The sequence below is a fragment of the Tupaia chinensis genome, unplaced genomic scaffold (genome assembly GCF_000334495.1).
Source record: "Tupaia chinensis unplaced genomic scaffold, TupChi_1.0 Scaffold000037_20, whole genome shotgun sequence".
NCBI lineage: Eukaryota > Metazoa > Chordata > Mammalia > Scandentia > Tupaiidae > Tupaia > Tupaia belangeri.
In genome coordinates, this window is record NW_006159479.1 from 2,093,065 (window position 1) to 2,112,721 (window position 19,657).

The following is a 19,657-nucleotide window of genomic DNA, read 5'->3' on the forward strand; positions in this document are numbered from 1 at the left end:
CATGCTAGGCACATGTGAGTGCATGCCCAAAATCCCGAGAGGAGAATGAAAGAGAGGAATTATGGCGTGGCCATCCTCCCCCACCTCCCTAGGTAGGCGATTTCTCTCTTTATCTCTCTGGTGAATGCACATGCTCTATAGCCAAAGGAAAAAAATCTCTCAAAACCTTCTGATTTCAGGACTTTGTAAAATGTATGTCATTGCTCTCATTTTTAAAGAGGTAGGTGTAGCAAAGACTTGTTGGCATTTGCTGAGAGCTAACTGTTGAAACACGTTTTACTATGCGTTTCTTAGCAGGCAAAGTCTAGACGGACACAGCTGTGCCAAATAACGGTTGTGTGTTGTTTTGAATTTTGTCACTTCAGATCGCTAATGACCCACTTACACACTAAGTAGGCACTTATTCATATACAGAACCATTCCTTATGCAATGCTCAACCTGCCATCTGGTCCCGTCCTGAATTATGCTAATGAGAAAGCGCAGAACTGTGCAGTGGCAGAGGGGTCTGGAAAAGTCCCAACTATTGCTTCAAGGTAGAGAAATTGCATTCTGGAGCCCACTTGGAAATCAAAGCACTGGCTAGCGGTGAGTAAGCATGCTTTTTTCTTTGTCTAAGGGAGGAGCTAATCCCAACTGACCAGTTTATTTTGTGAAACAGTGAAGTGCCCTTCCTGTAGCCTTTCCTCCGGCTGCGCCTTGCCCTCTAACTCCTGGGAGTTGTATATATTCACAGTAACCACACAGCCCAGGCTTCCCGGGCCATCTGATTCCAGATCTCGTGAATATGTTTACTCAATATTCCATCTCAAACTTTTATTTGAAAAATACACTTGCCTTCTTTTTCTGCTCTTTTGGATATAGCTAACAGATGTCAAGGGGAAAAATAAGTAAGAAGAAAAAAGAGTTCTGGTGTTAAAGCTGGACAGAGAGAAATCACAGTGACATGCTTTGGCTTTTGGTGAAAGGTGATGTTGGTCAGCCCACACGTGGGTCTGTGAACATGCTGCTGCCTCGGTGCTCTGGCCTGGTGGGGAGCGTGGCTGCGGAGGGCAGGCAACTGACGGTATCTCTTTGCCAAAGGTCCTGCCACCTCAGCGTTCATGACCACACACGATTACAAAAACAGACTGGGATAAAGCTAGATGTGCAGAGTGTTTCTGGAGTTCTAAAAACTTTCTGGAGTTCTGGCATTAGTCTGCTAGGGCTGCCATAATGAAATGTCATGGCCTGGGTGGCTTAAACAACAGAGATCTATTTTCTCACAGTTTTGGAGGCTGCAAGCCTAAGATCAAGTGCTAGCATGATTTGTTTCCTGAAAGGGTGGCCCTTCTTCCTGGCTTGCCAATGTTCACCTTCTGGCTGAATCTTCTCATGATGGGAAAAGCAAGCTTTCTTGTGTCTCTTCTTATAAGGGCCCTAATACCATTAGGAGGGTCCTACCCTTATGAACTCATTACACATAATTATCAGGGCCAGCAGATGGCATATGGTTAAAGTATTGTACCTTCACGTGACCAAATACGGTTTAAGTCCAGGACCCGGGAGCCTGAAACTCATGCCAAGTGCATGTGTGTGCATATGCGCCCAAAATCCCAAGAGGAGAATGGAGGAGAAGAGAGTGTGGCGTGGCCATCTCCCCTGAGGGGTGATTTCTCTCTTTCTGTCTCTTTCAGTCTCTCTGGCAAGCGCATACTACCTATAACAAAAATCTCTCTCTCTTAAAAAAAAAAAAAAAACGAACCTAATTATCTCCCAAAGGCTTCATCCCCAAATACCATCACACTGGGGACTGAGGATTCAACATATGTTAGGGGGAGCACAAGTCAGTCCACAGATCTTAAGCAGAAAGATTTTTTTAAATCCTTAAAAAGACCTGTTTGTTAAAGATTCACGCTCTAGAATATGTGATGAAAAACTTTCTGTAAAGGGCAGATAGTCAATATTTTCAGCTTTATATGATAAACCGTCCTACCACAACGACTCAAACTGTTACTACAGAACAAAGCAGTCATGGACAGTGTATGAGCGGACAGATACGACTGGGTTCCAGTAAACCTTTATTACAAAGACAGGCACAAGTCCAGATTTTGGCCCATGAGCTATGTGTAATTCGCTTACCAGTGATTCAAGGACTCAGCCATTGTTTTTTACCACATCCATTTGATGCAAACTGCAAAGCCTGTATCTGCTTTTAAGGAACAACGTCCAGAGGTACAAGACATGGAAATGCCCCATCTTCCCTTCAAATTCAACATTCAGGTCACGCTTGTTGAGTACCCACTGTGCACAATGAAGGTTGCTAAGTGCCTTACAGTTGTTACCTCAGTTCATTCATTCTTTCTGACATCCTTGGAAATATTATTCCTTTTTGAGGCAATAAGTCTCTATAAAATTCTAGCCCAAGGTCACATAGCTGGTAAGATAGAGCAGGACCCAACTCATTACACTCATTCCAGAAAAATAGTAAGATGCCATTTGGCAGAGGACTCAGAACCAGAGACTGCATGATATAGCCCGTCCTCCTATTGCTGGGCTCCCTTGAAATACAAGAGAAGACGTGGAACCAAGCAGCGGTAATGCAACTAGGCCCACGTGGGAAAGGCCCTGGTTCCTGTTCCAGAACCTGCCTGGGCTCACCAGACACACATGCTCATGATTGGTCTTTCTCTCTCTCCCTCTCAGCCATCCCTGGTGTGGTTGTACCACTGCTGGTTGATCAAAGAGGCTGTTGCTAGGGAGTGGGTGAGTCTAGAACTCAGGTCTTCAGGCTCCCAGCCCTCTGGGGACAGCGCAGCACTGCGATGAGCACATGTCCAGCACTCAGACTTCTACATAGCAAGCCTGATGCTACCTGCTGTTGATAACCCACACCCTGCCCAAATCTCTACTCTCATCAGCTGTGGGATGGAGGACAAAGGGGCCTAGGAGACCCCCCAAAAAGCTGGTTATGGTAGGAGTAAGCTTTACATGGCCCAACTTTTTCCTAGAATCTCTCTCTGTAAGTGTCTTTGGGATGGGGAGTTGGTTGACTGAAGGCAGGCCCAGCTGTGCTGTCCAGGAGGCCACAGAAGCCCTGCTTGCCAGCCACCTGCAACCTCCCTCAAAAGGTCGCTATGGATGGAGTCCAGGAGGGAGGCTGGCAGGCTGGCACTGATTTCAGGAGACATCCAAGAGGCATCACCATTCTCAGACCCATGTTCCAGGAGCTAAAGGAGAAAATGACCACTTTGTTCCTATTTCTTACTTCCAGCCTCAGGCACAACTGTGTCTAGCTCTATCAAGAGTTGCAGGTGGTGGGAACCAGCAGTTAGCGTAATGGCTATGTCACTGGACTTCCACGTAGTCGACCGCGGTTCGCGTCCCAGACCCAGTGGCTTAAACATGCCGGGCGCGTGTGCGTGCATGCCCAAGATCCCAAAAGGAGAATGGAAGAGAAGGGATTGCGGCGTGACCATCCCCCCTGGGGAGTGATTTCTCGCTTTCTGTCTCTATGTCTCTCTCTGTCTGTCTGGCGAGTGCACACGCCCTATAGCAAAAACCTCTCAAAAAGAAAAAAAAAAAAAAGAAAAAAAAGAAAAGAGTTGCAGGTGGCAAGTGACCAGGTTGCAAGTTGTTTTAGTGACTACTCACTGCCTCAGATTTCTCCTAACCCTAATCACCATCTTCCTGGAAGACCTCATTGGCACCTCTGTCCCTGCTTGGCTCTGTGGCTCTAAGACAGACCATAGCAGCCTGGTGAGCCAGAGGTAGCAGGTGGCCAGGAGCTGGCAAGGCAGTAGGTGACTGCCTATTACTGGAGAGGACTCTTATTATCACACACTCCCTAATCCTCTGTGACATCCCCTCCCAGCTTGGCAGAGCTTTGAGCCTCTCTTGGACACAGGCCCTGGAAGGTCATCTGCATCCAGGAGATGACTGGGAACATGGCAGGAGACACAGATGTCAGTCAAATTGCCATGCTCGAATCAAAGGGAAACCCTCTAGGCTATCAGATCCACGTGCATAAGGTTGAAGCCAACCCTATCTTTTTTAATCAGAGATTTTTTCCAAAATTCAAAGAAAAGGGAAATGAGCTCAGTGCTGACAAAGGCACATTCAGACCTGACACAGGCACATTCCACTCCCTGCTGCATTCTGGAGGAGCCACCTGTCCCCGCAGGCTCAGTGTTAGCTAGCAGCCTTTTGGGGCTCTCAGGTGAACCTGCTGGGCTAGTTACTGTGGTCCCTGGGGCTGGTTCTAACCTGTAACGATCTCACAGATCACTCCTGAGGATGGCAGGCCAATTTGCTGGGTCCCCAGAGGCACCATGAAAACCAGCTTGAAACTCCAGCTCCCACTGAAATCCTTTATGACTACACAGGAACCAGTTCAAAGACCCTGAGTGACAGAGCCCAACCTGACACTTCCAACAATTCTGTCCCAGTGTGGCGTGTCCTTGCAATGATCCCTTTCACAGTCTCACAGTGACCCAGGACAGTGCTACCTGGAAAGACTGGGCCTAGGAAGTTTGAATGAGACTGAGATATAGCACTAAAGAGCTTGAAAGTGCCAAGAGAGCTTCTTCTGGCTCTTGCATGCAGCCCCCTAGAGCCTGGACAGTGGAGGCTGCCTGCCAGCTTCCCTCCAGGCCTGACCCAGCTCATTGTGTGCTCAAGGCTGGTGAGAATGAATGATAAAGGAAAGGAGGGATACTAGGTAGGATAGCACCCCCCCACACACACACACACACATACACCCCAATTCATGTCCATCTGGACCCTGAGAAGGTGACCTTATTTGGAAATAGGGTCTTTGGAGGTGTTGCTAGTTTAAGTAAGATGAGGTCATACTGGATTTAGGTGGGGTTAAATGCAATGGTTTCCATCCACAGGAGATGGTCCTGTGAAGACACACAGTGAAGGAGGCCCTGCAAAAATGGAGGCAGAGACTGGGGCATGTTTATGGGCCAGGGATTGCTGGCAACTGCCAGAAGCTGGGAGAGAAGCATGGGACAGTTTCTCTCTAGAGCCTCCACAGGAATGAACCCTGCTGACACCTTAATTTTAGATGTCCGGCCTCTAGAACTGTGAGAGAACATTTCTGTTGTTTGGAATCACCTATTAATAGTTGTTGGTGTTTTGTTACAGCAGTCCAGGTAACTAATATGGAGAGAAGGAAGAAAAAATTTTTTTGGAAATCCCATTAAGCACCACATAGCACATTCAATACTTTCACGTACATGCTCTCATTCTATCCTCAAATAAACTTCGTAGGGTAGATATTATTTTTCTCATTTGACCAATGAAAAACCTATGACTGCTTATGTAAAGTGTCCTGAATCATTAAACTAGAAAGATACAGAGCTAAGATTTTCTTTTTGTGCTATATCTTTTCCCCTCAAGGCCTAGGGAGTGAGCAGATTAATAAAATAAACCACCCCTTGCTCGCACACCCATGGGAGAAATCATCCTGAGGGTACATGTGCTTTGTAAGTGGGATTGTCCAGACTAAGCCCCCCTCCCCATTATGACTCTGTCAATGGTATTTTCATGTCTGGGCACATGGAAAAATGTGTCATGGCTGACCAGGTGGAGGAGAAGGGCACACAGCAACCTGCAAAGTGTACCACTTCCATTTTCAGATCAACATAAGTGGGGCTGGTATAAGGGGATTCTCAGTGTGTTCCTTCTGACACCAGGAGATAGCATGAAGAACCATTTTAAAGGTATTACCACACATATCAAAGACAATATCCAGGCCAAACATGATCGTGGTGCTGAAGGTGGTGAAACTCAAAGCTATGCTCATAATTTTGTCTGTAAGAAATGCAAAGCTACTCAAAAGGACCAAACATGAACCCTGTACTGGTTAAATCGTGTCTCCCAAAATTCATGTCTACCAGGAGCCTGTAAGTGTGACCTAATTTGGAAATGAACTTTGCTACTATGACCAAGGTAAGTCATTTAGGGTGAGCCCTGAATCCAATAAAATTGGTGGCCTTACAATTGGAGAAAATTTTAGATATAGAGACACAGACACATAAATGATAGGTGTATGAAGACTGAGGCGGAGATTGAAGTTACACTGCCACAAGCCAAGGAATGCCTGAGGCCACCAGAAGTTGGAAGAAGGAAGGAAGGATTCTCCCCTAGAGCCTTCAGAGACAGCATAGTCCTGTCAGCAAACTTGATCTTGGACTCTGGCACCCTGAGTTATTACAGAACAAACTTCTGTTGTTATAAGCCACCCAATTTGTAGTATAATTCATCTCCATTATTTGAGGATTCCATATTTGCAAATTTACTCAGTTGCTAAAATTTATCTATAGCCCCCAAATTAATACTTGTAGAGTTGTCAGACTCATTCTTAGACTTGAACAGAGTGGCAGTACATCTGTATTGCCCAACACAAATGTTTCTAGTTGAGATTGAACAAGGCGATGCCCTATAGTCCTGTTTCAGTTCTCATCCTATAAACAAATATCCTTTCCCTGGTTTATTTAGTGTCATGTTCGTCACATTTTGTGCTTTGGGATGGTAATTTTACTATTTAAAGTGACCCCCAAGCCAAGAACTGAAGTGCTGTCTAAAGTTTCTAAGCCCAAGAAAGCTGTGATACGCTTCATTCAGGTGTGAGTTATACATAGCACTATTAGCCATGCGTTCAGTGTTAATGAATCGACTGTACAAGGGGATGTCAAAGAGTTTGTGGAAAATGGAGTTAATGGATAAATTTATTTTGGTATGAAAAATGTCGAAATCTGTGCTTTATTATTTTCATAACACACATTTCTCTGAACTTTGTGAAGACCCTGCATATGTCTTTAATGTGATGTCTTCAAATAGAAGTATACATCATACAAAGCCATGCATTGACTTGTTGACAAAGGTATGTGATCAGAGGGGCCAGCAGGTGGCGTGGTGGTTAAAAAAAACAATATGGCTGACTGCGATTCAAGTCTCATACCTGGTGGCTTCCTTTCTCACTTCCCCTCTCTCTCTTTCTCTATATCTCTCTGAACAAACTGGAATAATAATAATAATAATAAAGTTAATTTTTAAAAAAAGAACAGATTTTAAAAAAATGTGACCAGCAACACTCAGAAACCTAACCCTGTATTTTCCCTAGGAGAAATGTTTCATTATTCACTAATCACTCTTCGCAGCAACTTTATAGAGCTTATCTACCATGACCAACAAGTGTCAACCCTATGTTTTAATTCAGCCTTAAGAAACCAAAACAAGCCTTTTTATACTCACCTAGAATCTTGCAGGCCTCTTGGATAAGCTTAATAGTGATGACATCATCATATACTGTGTACGTCAGAAAGGCATCTTGTACTTCTGCAGAAGCTCTGAAAGATAAATCAAGGGACCACGAAAACACAGCAACTGGAATGCTGCCGCAGTAATATATCCATTTAACCAGCAAGATATAATACAGTAAGAACACTCTTGTTCACAAGGAATATGAAACATCTGAGTATTTGGGTGTCAACTTCTCCAAGAAGCCTTCCCTGGACTTCAGTTTGGGCCAAGAGTTCCCTTCTCAAATACCCAAAATAGGCTATGCATTTCCCTAGTTTATACAAAGTCTTAGCCCCTCATCTGTGCTCCTTGAGGATGAACATTATGACTTATTTTTCTCTCTTGACCTAAGCAAGTGGCTCTGTGCTTGACATATGTTAAGAACTTAAATATATGTTCATGAATTTGGACTTCAATGGCCTAGAGTCTTATTCTCCAAATATTAGAGCAGCTGCTTAAATCTTTCACTGTTTTGCAATGTAGTTGGCTGTGTTGTAGGAGTTATTGATGGACTTTGATCTTCAACAGCTAAACAAAGCTAAAAAAAGGAGGCTTAGCCTGGAATTCAGAAGATTTGCACTCCTGACTTAGCCCTGTTATAAGTCACTAAACTGTAGTTAGCAATTCAGTCAACAAGTGGGGAGAAGGGGTTGGTCAGGGATTGCTTCCTGACAAATGTAGGTTTAACTGAGACTGAAGGATGGATAAGCAAAGAAGAGCATTCTAGACAAAAAGAATAGGCTCTGGGACAGAAAAGAGCCTGTTTGAAGAATGGAGAAGAGCATAGACACTTAGCATTTATCCCAGAACATGTCATAGAATCTAGGGACTTGTGAGAGGTATGGAATTTTCTAATTGTTTGATTTCTCACTTTACACTATATCTGATTGTTAGTCTTAAAGTTTCCTCTTAAATGCTTCTAATGATAAGAAGGTCTTTCCTTCGCAAGGCAGCACATTGTATTTACAGACTGTGCTCTCTGATAGGAAATCTGTTTCTCAGTCCTCATAGTACCTTCTATTTCCTGAGCATCTGCTTTTGGCTCAAGAGATGATGGATTATTCATGATCATCTCTTTCACTGTTGAAATGATGCTAAGCCAAGAGTGTAAATCTTTGCTACTTTTTTTTCTGGGCTAAAAACTTTTTTTATCTTTCTGTACTTCACCTCCCCCCTGTCAAATGGATCATTTTTATTTCCTGTCCTACCTTTCTGATAGGACTGTTGATAGGTCAGAATAGGATGGCAGAAGTGAAAGAGCTTGGAGAAATCAAGAACCACAATACAGATCCAAGGAGGGTCATTATCCTTATTCTACAATAATAAAAACAGGAAGGTTGCATGGTGTGTTTGGAAGATAACTAGGGCTAGAATTTAGAACCCCTGGTTCTAGGCTCATATCTGAGGGGAAATTACATCCCCTCTCTGGGCCTTAATTCCTTTTATTTTCTTTATTTTTTTAATTTTAAATTTATTTATTTATATTCATTCACTGTACATAAATACAGTATACAGAATGAGATTTTCTATCCATAATACACCTTATCGTGGCTCAATCAAGGATATTACTATATGTGCTATCATGAACAAATAATTTTCCATTTCTTGTTTCTTTTATATTTTGCTCTCCCCCCTTGATTCCCTACCTTTCACCCTCTGCCATTTCCCATCCCCTCCCATACTGTCTCTGATATCTACAGTTGCTTTCCATGCCTTTTTTTCACATTTTATTGACTAAATAAAGATCTTAAGTAATCTAAATACTTTCAATAGCAAGCACAGCTGATATATACATATCTATGAACACATGCCTGACTTGAGGCGTAAACCTCAGTAAGTGAAATTGACATACTATAAAGTAGCACCTAGCTGGGCTATATAGCTTACTGCAGTCATTAAACTGGTATTTTTAAATGAATTTCTTAATTTCAAGAATATCAGTTTTAGTTTTAATAGATCAAAATCAAAAAATTTTAAGAGAAATTTGTTTAAACCTTAAAGCCAGGACAAAGGTTAGGATTCAGTTCAAATAGTAGGTAGATGAACCTATCAACAATTCAAGAGAAGACAAAAATCCTTAAATATAGAAATCAAAGCATTGAAGAAAATCAGTAATGCTTTAGTCTAAAGTCAAAAAATTCTATTTCACTAGTTCAGACTCACGTAATCAATCTCTCTTCTATTGAATTTGCATTGTTACTGTGGCCTGATCTTCGATTTAAACTCTGGAAGTTAACATTCAACTCTGGATTTGTCCTACCATTAGGCTGGGCATTCTCTTGGTTGTTTCTTGCACTCTTATTTCTGTGTGTCCGACTTTAGTTTTCCTGGTATAGCACTCCCTTCAGCCCTTCTTGGAGAGCTGATCTGGTGTTGGTAAATTCTTTCAGGTTTTGTTTATCTGAGAATGTTTTTGTCCTTTTTTCCCATATGAAAGATAATCTTGCTGAGTATAGTATTCTTGGTTGAAACTGTTTTTCTCTTAACACTTTGACTATATTTTCCCATTCTTTCCTTGCTTGCATTGTTTCCAATGAGAGATCCGATATTAGCCTGATGGGATATCCTTTAAAAGTAACTTGATGTTTCTCTCTTGCCAGTTTTTGTATCTTATCTTTGTCTGTGGTTTTGGTCAATCTGGCTATGATGTGCCTCCTCAACTTATTTATCTTTAATATGAGGAATGTGGTGGATGACATCAATGTTTCCCAATTACTTTTAAATCCAGACCCCATTTCAAAACACACATCCACATGGGATTCTAAAATAGTCCCAGGGCCTGCATGCCCAGAGCTGAGGATCACTGGACTAGAAGTTCTCAGAATTTCCCTCTACCTGTAAAATTTCCCGTTTTGGTCTACGTTTGTACAATGCTTTACAAACATCATCATCATCAGATCAGTTATTCAGAGAGCTAGAGCTAGAGCCTAAAGAAGATGCTCCCTCAAGTGCAGTGCTCTCCAACACCTCACTCTCCAGCTCTCTATCAGCCTCCCCAGGGGCCTGTGTCCCTTTGTGGAAATACATGCCCTCCTTCTGGGCCTACAAGCCAAACAGAAACACAATGAGTAAGGCCCCAGTGTAAACATGACGAGTTGTTATCATCTGTTCTGGAGGCCCTGGGAAGGATTAAGTGATCTCAAGGACCTTGGAAATGTATTGGGTTGTTAGAAAAGTCATGGTGCATTTTTACATAGAAAAAAATTTGAGATGACTTTTCTGACAACCCAATTATAAGCTCTGTGGTATCCCTAGCCTGCTAACAGGACCACCTACTCTTCCCACCTGGGTCTAGCAGCCTTTTCATTCCTGTAGGCTGAGATGATAATATTTTAGTGTCAAATATTTATTTGGATTTGTATGCACACACACACACACACACACACATGCTCAGACTGTTATGATTGCATAGGGATTTTCAGCCTTGTTTATTGATCTCCTCGATCTCGTATACAGCATTTCCCACCATCAGTGCTCTCTTGCAGACATATAGTCATGCGAACTGCTGTAGTAGAACAATATGTTCACCAAGAATTTTTTAAAAAATAAACAAACCAGTTGATATTTTCTACTGAGATGGCAAAGCCCCTAGTAAGAAGAGAGGAAGGGGAGAAGAATAAGTATGGGAAAACAGTTTGAAAAGTCTGAGAGCTGGGAAAGCCACACATGTGGGAAATGAAGTCAGAGTTTGGTGTTTCCAGCTCACACCGAGTGGCATGCGCTTCAGGAAACATGAGAAGTGTCGGCCACATAGGTGCTCATGCACTCAGGAGACTGATGAACCGCTGGTGAGGCTGGAACAGTCACGCAGTCAATGTGTGTTCCTCTTTAGTCCATTCCAACTAGTGACGCCCAAAATATCTGGGCAGGAAACTAGGGCCAGGCTGCCTGTATCAGAATAACTCAGGGAGCAAAATAAACATATAGATTCCTGAGCCCTAGGAGATAGTATCTGGGAATCTATATATATATATATATTTTTTAGCCACTTGCCTAAGATGACTCTCCAGGTTTGGAAACAAAGGCTCAGAAACACTTTCTAGGATTCAATCTGGCAAAACAAAAGGTTACAAATGATAGATCTTACACTTTTCAACCTCACCAAACTGATGTAATGGTTTCTAAAGGTCCAGCGAGAGCTATAAAGCCCACAGGAAAAATGAATAGCACTTTGTAGCACATTTCAGGCCAAGAAAATGGGATCATTTTAAAATTTTTACTATAGGATGTGTGCACTCACCAGAGCGAGAGGGCAAGTAAGAAAGCACTCTTCATTTGCCCCTGGGGATTTGGGGCACTCACACACACACATCTACTGGGTTTTTCAAGCCTTTAGGTCTGAGACTCAAACCACATCAGCCATGTGTGATCCAACCACCTTAACCACCATGCCACCAGCTGGCCCCCCAAATGGGATCAATTTAAGTCATGGGATGGCTCCTGCAACAGCTCCCCAATGGGACACGAGGAATTCACATAACAGATCTGCCTGAAACTGTGTGACTCAAGGCGTAGATGGAAAAAGTGAGGCCCCAAAAGTCAGGGATCAGTATCATCTGAAATTTAGCAAAAGCACCAGCCTGCCTTCTAGCCAGTCAGTCCTTCAGCTGGCTTCTCCAGCTCCCCATGGCTTTCTTGATAAAGTCCAGATTCTAGGCAGACACATCCAGTCCTCCATGACCTAGTCTCTGTACCTCTCCCTCACCCCTGCCTCTCCCCTGTATGTCCATTCTTCTGGCCACTCACAAGCTCTCCCTTTCTGCTTTCTATCTTCCCCTCTCTACACCAGAGGAAACACTTTCACTCCTTCTTGTCTGGCTAACTTTATTTTTCTTTCCCAACTCTGGTGGTTCTGAGCCATGTGCAGATGCAGAGGTCCCTCCTCTGAGCTCCTGCAGCTCCTGAATTACCTATGTTGGCTCTGTCTACTTGTGTGACCTTTGTTTTGCCTGTTGGCATGCTTTCTATATGCCCAGGTCGACACAGCAGAAAAATGTCATTCGATTTCCTATCTTCAATACCTAGTGTTGTACCTGAGATACAATGGGACCTTGGTAAAGACGTGCAAGAGAATTTAGGAATTGAAGTGAAGACCTAGCCTGACAGAGGCTCACTGTGTGTGGGTCAGAAGGAGACTTGGTAGTTAATCCAGCTCTACCTCAATCCAGCTGAGTAACTAGGAATAAAAATCTCCCTGTACCTCCACTCCTTCATTTTTACAGTGACAGTATTAGAGTAAATCAATATTTTTATTTAAATTGAAATGCCCGATCCTCCTGCCACCACCCTAACCCTCAATGATGGTTAACCTTCTCTGATTCACTTGAAACTCTGGCACTTAAGCTTCTTAAAGTATGATCCCTGGAACTCACCTCCACCCTCCTGAGGGTCTCTAATATATTTTTAGGGATCCATCAGGTCAAAATTGTTTTCATAACAAAATTAAGACATTATTTGCCTTTTTTACTGGTTGCCTTTTTCCCTGGTTAATGATGCAATAGCAATAGTGGACAAAATCATTGGTGCATTAGCCTGAATCAAGGCCGTGGTTCCAAGTTACTGTATTGCAAGCTTTTATATTCTTCATTATATTCTTTTTTTTTAAAGAATTATTTTTATTTAACTTTATTTATTATTATTATCATTATTATTTTCCAGTTTGATCCTAGAGAGACAGAGAAAGAGAGAGGAAGGGAGGAAGCAAGCCACCAGGTCCGAGACTTGAACCATGGTCAGCCATGTGGGAGTCCAGCGCCTTTTATGCCCAGGTCGACACAGCAGAAAAATGTCATTCGATTTCCTATCTTCAATACCTAGTGTTGTACCTGAGATACAATGGGACCTTGGTAAAGACGTGCAAGAGAATTTAGGAATTGAAGTGAAGACCTAGCCTGACAGAGGCTCACTGTGTGTGGGTCAGAAGGAGACTTGGTAGTTAATCCAGCTCTACCTCAATCCAGCTGAGTAACTAGGAATAAAAATCTCCCTGTACCTCCACTCCTTCATTTTTACAGTGACAGTATTAGAGTAAATCAATATTTTTATTTAAATTGAAATGCCCGATCCTCCTGCCACCACCCTAACCCTCAATGATGGTTAACCTTCTCTGATTCACTTGAAACTCTGGCACTTAAGCTTCTTAAAGTATGATCCCTGGAACTCACCTCCACCCTCCTGAGGGTCTCTAATATATTTTTAGGGATCCATCAGGTCAAAATTGTTTTCATAACAAAATTAAGACATTATTTGCCTTTTTTACTGGTTGCCTTTTTCCCTGGTTAATGATGCAATAGCAATAGTGGACAAAATCATTGGTGCATTAGCCTGAATCAAGGCCGTGGTTCCAAGTTACTGTATTGCAAGCTTTTATATTCTTCATTATATTCTTTTTTTTTAAAGAATTATTTTTATTTAACTTTATTTATTATTATTATCATTATTATTTTCCAGTTTGATCCTAGAGAGACAGAGAAAGAGAGAGGAAGGGAGGAAGCAAGCCACCAGGTCCGAGACTTGAACCATGGTCAGCCATGTGGGAGTCCAGCGCCTTTAACCACCATGCCACTTGCCGGCCCCTATATTCTTCATTATATTCTTTATAGTTATTAGTACACATCACTGCCACAAACCTGCAGGGAAAAAAATGCCAATTTCACTGCAGATTGTTCTGGTTGAGGCAGTAAAAATGATCAGCTGTATTAAGTCTTGACCCTGAGTTTGTACAGCTCGAATATTTCGTGTAACAAAATGGGAAGTACACAAATACGTAACATACTCCTGCTGTCTACAGAATGTAGATGGACACCTTTAGAAAAGACACTTAATGACTGAGTTGTGAGCTTAATTGGCCACTCTTTTATGAAACATCATTTCTACTGAAGAACCACTGACAGGCAAACTGTGGTTACTAAATATTTGGCAGACATTTTCTTTAAAAAAAAAAAAAAAAAAACAGAAAGCAAAGTTAGCCTGTCACTTCAAGAAAAATAACTGGCAGAATGTGTTGCCAATGATAAAACACAAGCTTTCAATTAAAAATAAAAATTTGAAAAACTTGCATCTGTTGCTGTGAGCACATTAGCTTCCGAATTCGTAGAGGATTTTCAGCTAAGATTGTGGTGCTATTGACAAATGTGATTTTGATATTGTGGAGTGGAACATGCCAACATTTGTAAAATCCATGCAATCCCATGGGCTAATCATTTCCAAGTGACTAACACATGATGATCCGAAATGATAGTATAAGATTTATTTTAAAGTGTAAATATCAAGAAGGTCATTGCTAAGGTTTCAGATTCAACATCGTAACTGATCTTTGAGAAACTACTGCTTGTTGATCTTTTGTGAGGTTTAAAATAAAACCACAATGATCTGAAAAGAACATTAAAGTTCTTCTTCCTTCTTATATTTTCTTCATGTATTTCAACCAGAACCACATACCAGAGTGCAGAATATCCGATCCTAATACCTTCCTATGAATTAGACATTAAAGAGATTTGCAAAAATGTAAAATAATGCTGCTCTTCTTGCTATTTTTAAAAATGTAGATAATGTAGCTCTTTATCATAAAAATTGTTATGTATGCTAACATACAATAAGCTTATTATTTTTTAGATGAATAGTTATGTTTTAGAATTCTCAGTTTTAATTTCTAGTACTATAAACACCAACAGACAAACAACAGCTCATTAGGAGTCTTCAATAATTTTAATGTGGATAAAGGTTTTCTGAGATCAAAATGTCTGAGAACTTCTGACTTCTTCAAAGAGTAGGATTTACTCTAAGAGCAAATGAAGCTTCCAGGACAGGGAGAAAGAAGCCCCACCCAGTCCACTCTAGCTTGGAGTAATCCCTAGCCTACATGTTATTCTATATGTCCTGACGGTGGTCCTGGCTGCCGGTGGATAGGACTGAGGGCCACCCATCCCCTGCTAGACTCAATAGGCATCCAGAACCTAAAAGTCTGTTAGCTCAATTTATAAAAAAAGGAAAAACAAATGGGTCTTACTATGTCATGATTCTCTTATCATGGCCACCCAAATTGCTGGGATTACAGGCATGCATAACCTCTGCTGACCTCGAGGTTGGACCTGAATTGAACCCCACCTTCACATGTGATCTCAGCCTGAGAAGAACAGCATTTTAATGGCATGTTCCACCTTGGCTAGGCCTCGGCTCCTTTTTAACTAGACTTTATTTATGAGAAAAGTAGAGAATACAGAGGGAGGGGGCAAGCAGTCTTGAAAGAAAGATTAAGAAGCTTGGTGAGTCAATGGGACAGAGGAAGTATAGCAGAAAAGGGAATGAATAGCAGGCATCCTGACTTTTTCTAGCTCAAATTGTTTGCCAATACACTTGAAAGAATGCTTTTCAAGATGTCAGAACATTAGCAGTGTCACTATTTAGCAAGAACAGCAACAACATAATCCCCAGGATGCATAAGTAGGGGCCCTTGAATAAGTAGGGATCATAAAGCTCTTGGGAATTCTGATAAATACTATGGGCCCCCTTTCCCAGAAAATATATGTAGACACATGAACACAACATTTTCATAGATTATTTCCAGAAGATTCTCCGATCTTCTGAAGCCCATTCATGAAGCTCTGATTAAGAATGCCTGACACAGATAGAAAGTGGTCAGATATGGAGGATCTATTGCTGAGTGAAGTAAGCCAGGATATGAAAGAAAGATATTGTATGTATCTACTTAATATATACCGACTATCTGCACTCTACGGTAGAGAGTGAAATATTGGAGGACTTGAAAGCAGTGAAAACACTTAACGAAAATAAGACAGTGTGCAATGGAGAGTGAAGAGAAGAGAATAGAGAAAGATAGCAAGATAACAAATAGAGAGGCATGACATTAGTGGGACACAGATATGGCTTATTACCTGTTGATGATGACATGTATAGTATTCTCAACTGGATTGGTCTGAGAAGTATTTCATGATGTGTAAAGTCTTTTTACAAGCAAAATGAGAAATAGTGATTGACTGTTTTAAAAAATAACTAGAATAATAATAATAATGATTGGGAAAAACATAGAAAAGATATTGAATGTTGAAGCAGGGAGATTAATGTCTCTGTACTGACTGACATGCATGGCATTCCCTTTTGAAAAAGCAATGTAATATACTGTAAAGTTATATGTAATCCAATGTAATATGAAGACGATTATGATGATAATAAATTTTTTTTAAAAAAGTCTGAAAAAAGAATGCCTGACACAGAGATAAACATGTAATTTAATCTACCTCCATCCTAAATGGATTGGTTTGAACTTGGTAGTCATCCACTTATCTCTCACTCATTCATTCATCTCCCATTCATATATTCATGAATTCTCCAACCATTCATCCTTTCTTCATGCATGTGTTTATATGGGAGAAATATGTCAATCCTGTAAGTTCCACTCATGACTTCTCCTCAGAGACCCTGCCCTCTAAAGTCCATTTGATGGGACCAGCTATGGATACTTGACCAAAGCTACCCAATCAAGCCCTCTGTCCCAGACCTCTGGAATTAAGATGCTGAGAAACAAAGCCAGTCAAATCACGGTGATCTCTAGGATCAAAAAGTAGGTAGAAAAGTTTGGAAGAAGAAAAAATTAAGAGACTTTCCAAGAGACATGGGAAAACAGAGTAAACACAAAGAGAGATGCAGAGATGGAAAGAGGCCTGCTGAAACTTCCTCTGAAGTTTCCCTGTACTTTCTGTAATGGAGCTCTGTGAGAGTTCTCTGAATCTTGATACTAACTCTTTTAAACTTAAATTTAGTGGATTGCTGACCCTTGCAAGCAAAATCCTGGACTACATTCTGTAACCAAAGAGCCAGAGGATATTAGACATGTTGCCTATGTTAGCCATCCAAGCCTCACAAGTGAATAAGGTGAGTGTCATTATTTTCTCCATTTACAAGTGAGGGGACCAGGGCTTGGAGACTTCAGTAACACACTGCAGCTGAAATAAAATTTCAATCCCTTTCCATCTTCTACACATTTACATTTGTGTTTTGTCCCCTAACAACTTCACTTTCATCTTCTATCACATTTCTCACACTTGATAGTCAATCCTGGTTAGTTTTTTTCTGGGTCTCAAATTCACTGAGCTCAGTTCTAAGTTCTACTGCAGGACCCTTGAACTTGATGTTGCTCTGCCTGAAATGGGCGTACTTTTCCTGACTCAAGGCTGGCTTCTCCCCTTTTTTCAGTTCAAATATTCCTATCCCAGAAAGGCCCTTTCAGACCACCTCAGGGAAACCGTCTTCTCTCCTGAGTCACTATCAAATACTTTACGTTTTTGTAGCAGTCATAGAATCTGAAAGGTTTTTATTTGTTGGCTTACTTGCTTACTGTCTGCTCTTCACATTGGAACACATTTCCAGAGAACAGAGCTCTCATCTGTTCCCTTCGTCACTATTCGCATCTTTTGGAACTTTGCTCAGCACATACTAAGGACTAAAGAAATACTCGAATAAATAAACTTGCCAAAGTCAAACAGCTAGTCAGCAATTCAGGTAAAATGTAAAGGTTTGGTCTGACTCCAAAAGAATTATCTTCCCAATCTATTAGTTGTTTTCTTTGTTAAGTTTTGATAAAAGTTTTAGCCAGGACGTTATAAAAGAGTGGTTTATAATTAGAAATCTATAAATCTAGACTATCTGAGAAGGAAATAAGCAGTATAGGCAAAGCAGGAGAAACATCTGTTTCTGATTATTTCATATAAAATAAAATTTATGTCATAAGGTCTGGAGACACAGTTGGTTTTGCCTAATCATTTCTTTTTAAATTTGGGTAGAGATTGATTTTTTTCTTTTTATTTTTCAGCTAAAATTGTATTTTAAAAGCACTAGGGAACTTCTTATTTAAATGTAGCCTGAAGCAAATCTTTTTGCACAGCAAATAATCTTGCCCTAATTTGTGTTTTGTAAGTTGAATTTTCTGCACTACAGTTTTGTTTTCTTTAATGAGTTCTAATATGATGCAATTTTCATAGCTGGTTGGATTTGTTAGATAAATCTTACTTTTGGCTAAAAGATGCATTTCCAATGTAATCACGTAGGTGTCTAGTTCTCTATATACAGGGGTATCCTCTGAGACTCAACTAAGCAGATAAGTGGTACTTCAAGGTTAAAGAGAGAAAACCTAGTAACACAGATTCAGGAGGTGGCCCTGCTACAGATTTCTGGTCTCAGACATTCCCTTGCAGCCGTTTACTCAAATGTACTTTATCAGGTTGGCATTTTACAGATTTTCAGGTTTCTGTTTGGAATACTATGAGAACTGCTTCTTTAAGCATAGGAAGAGATAACATTCCATCATTTCACTGAGGTCACACCAAGGAATCAAAAAGGAAAAGTCTCTTCCATCTACTTAACATGGAAAGTTCGGGTTTGTTTGTTTTTCTGGAGTTGCAAAGGTGTGGTGAATATCTCAACCCACCAGGGTTCCAGCAGCCAGCCATGCTACATCTGTTCAATATTATAGAGAAGGGCAAAAGGTCTTTTCTTAAACAGGACATCTTAGCTGCTTGTCAAGTCAGAGCTGAGCACATCGTTTTACCACTATTCGTGCCTAAGTGCTCCAGCTATTTCTGGCTATTTCCAGCTACTTCTAGAGCCCTGACCTTTCTCCAAAACAGGAAAGACTCCTGAGCATCAACTGAACTGAGGCTATAGGTCCTAACCAGGAAATCAAGTGGTACAAGATTCATGAGTCAAAAATCAATCAACACAAATCAATCCTTCTATTACTAGTCACTGGTATCTATAAAGGGTCATTAGGGCAGAGTACATAGTGTCCTCCACAGAGTGTCAGGGAGATGAGTCTGAAAGGAGCAGAGACAAGGGGCCAGCAGGTAGGATAGTGGTTAAAGTGCTGGATTCCCACATGGCTGATCACAGTTTCAATTCCAGACCCAGCAGCTTAAAACTCATGCTGGGCATGTATGCGTATGTGTCCAAAATCTCTAGAAGAGAATGGGGAAGAAGGGATAGCCATACCCTCTGGAGAGTGGTTTCTCACTTTCTCTCTCTCTCTCTGTCTCTCTCTAAATCTCTGGCAAGCATATGCACCCTATGGCAAAACTCTCTCTTAAGAAGAAAGGAGAAAGAGGGAACCAGCAGTCAGCGTAATGGCTGTGTCACTGGACTCCCACATAGTCGACTGCGGTTCAAGTCCTGGACCCGGTGGCTTAAAACTCACGCCGGGCGTGTGTGCATGCGTGCCCAAGATCTCGAGAGGAGAATGGAGGAGAAGGGATTGCAGCGTGACCATCCCCCCTGGGGGGTGATTTCTTGCTCTCTGTCTCTCTCTGTCTGGCAAGCGCACGTGTCCTATAGCTAAAACCTCTCCAAAAAAAAAAAAAA

General features: G+C 41.4%; 1 protein-coding gene across 1 annotated transcript in view; it reads right to left on the minus strand.

The window, feature by feature from the left end:
• Window positions 1-19,657, minus strand: part of LOC102485635 (guanylate cyclase soluble subunit beta-2) — an 84,082-nt gene that overhangs the window by 56,333 nt on the left and 8,092 nt on the right. Inside the window, exon 4 of the mRNA XM_027772135.1 lies at window positions 7,241-7,335. Within this exon, the coding sequence (XP_027627936.1) occupies window positions 7,241-7,335 (95 nt within the window). The remainder of the gene's footprint in view (window positions 1-7,240; window positions 7,336-19,657) is intronic.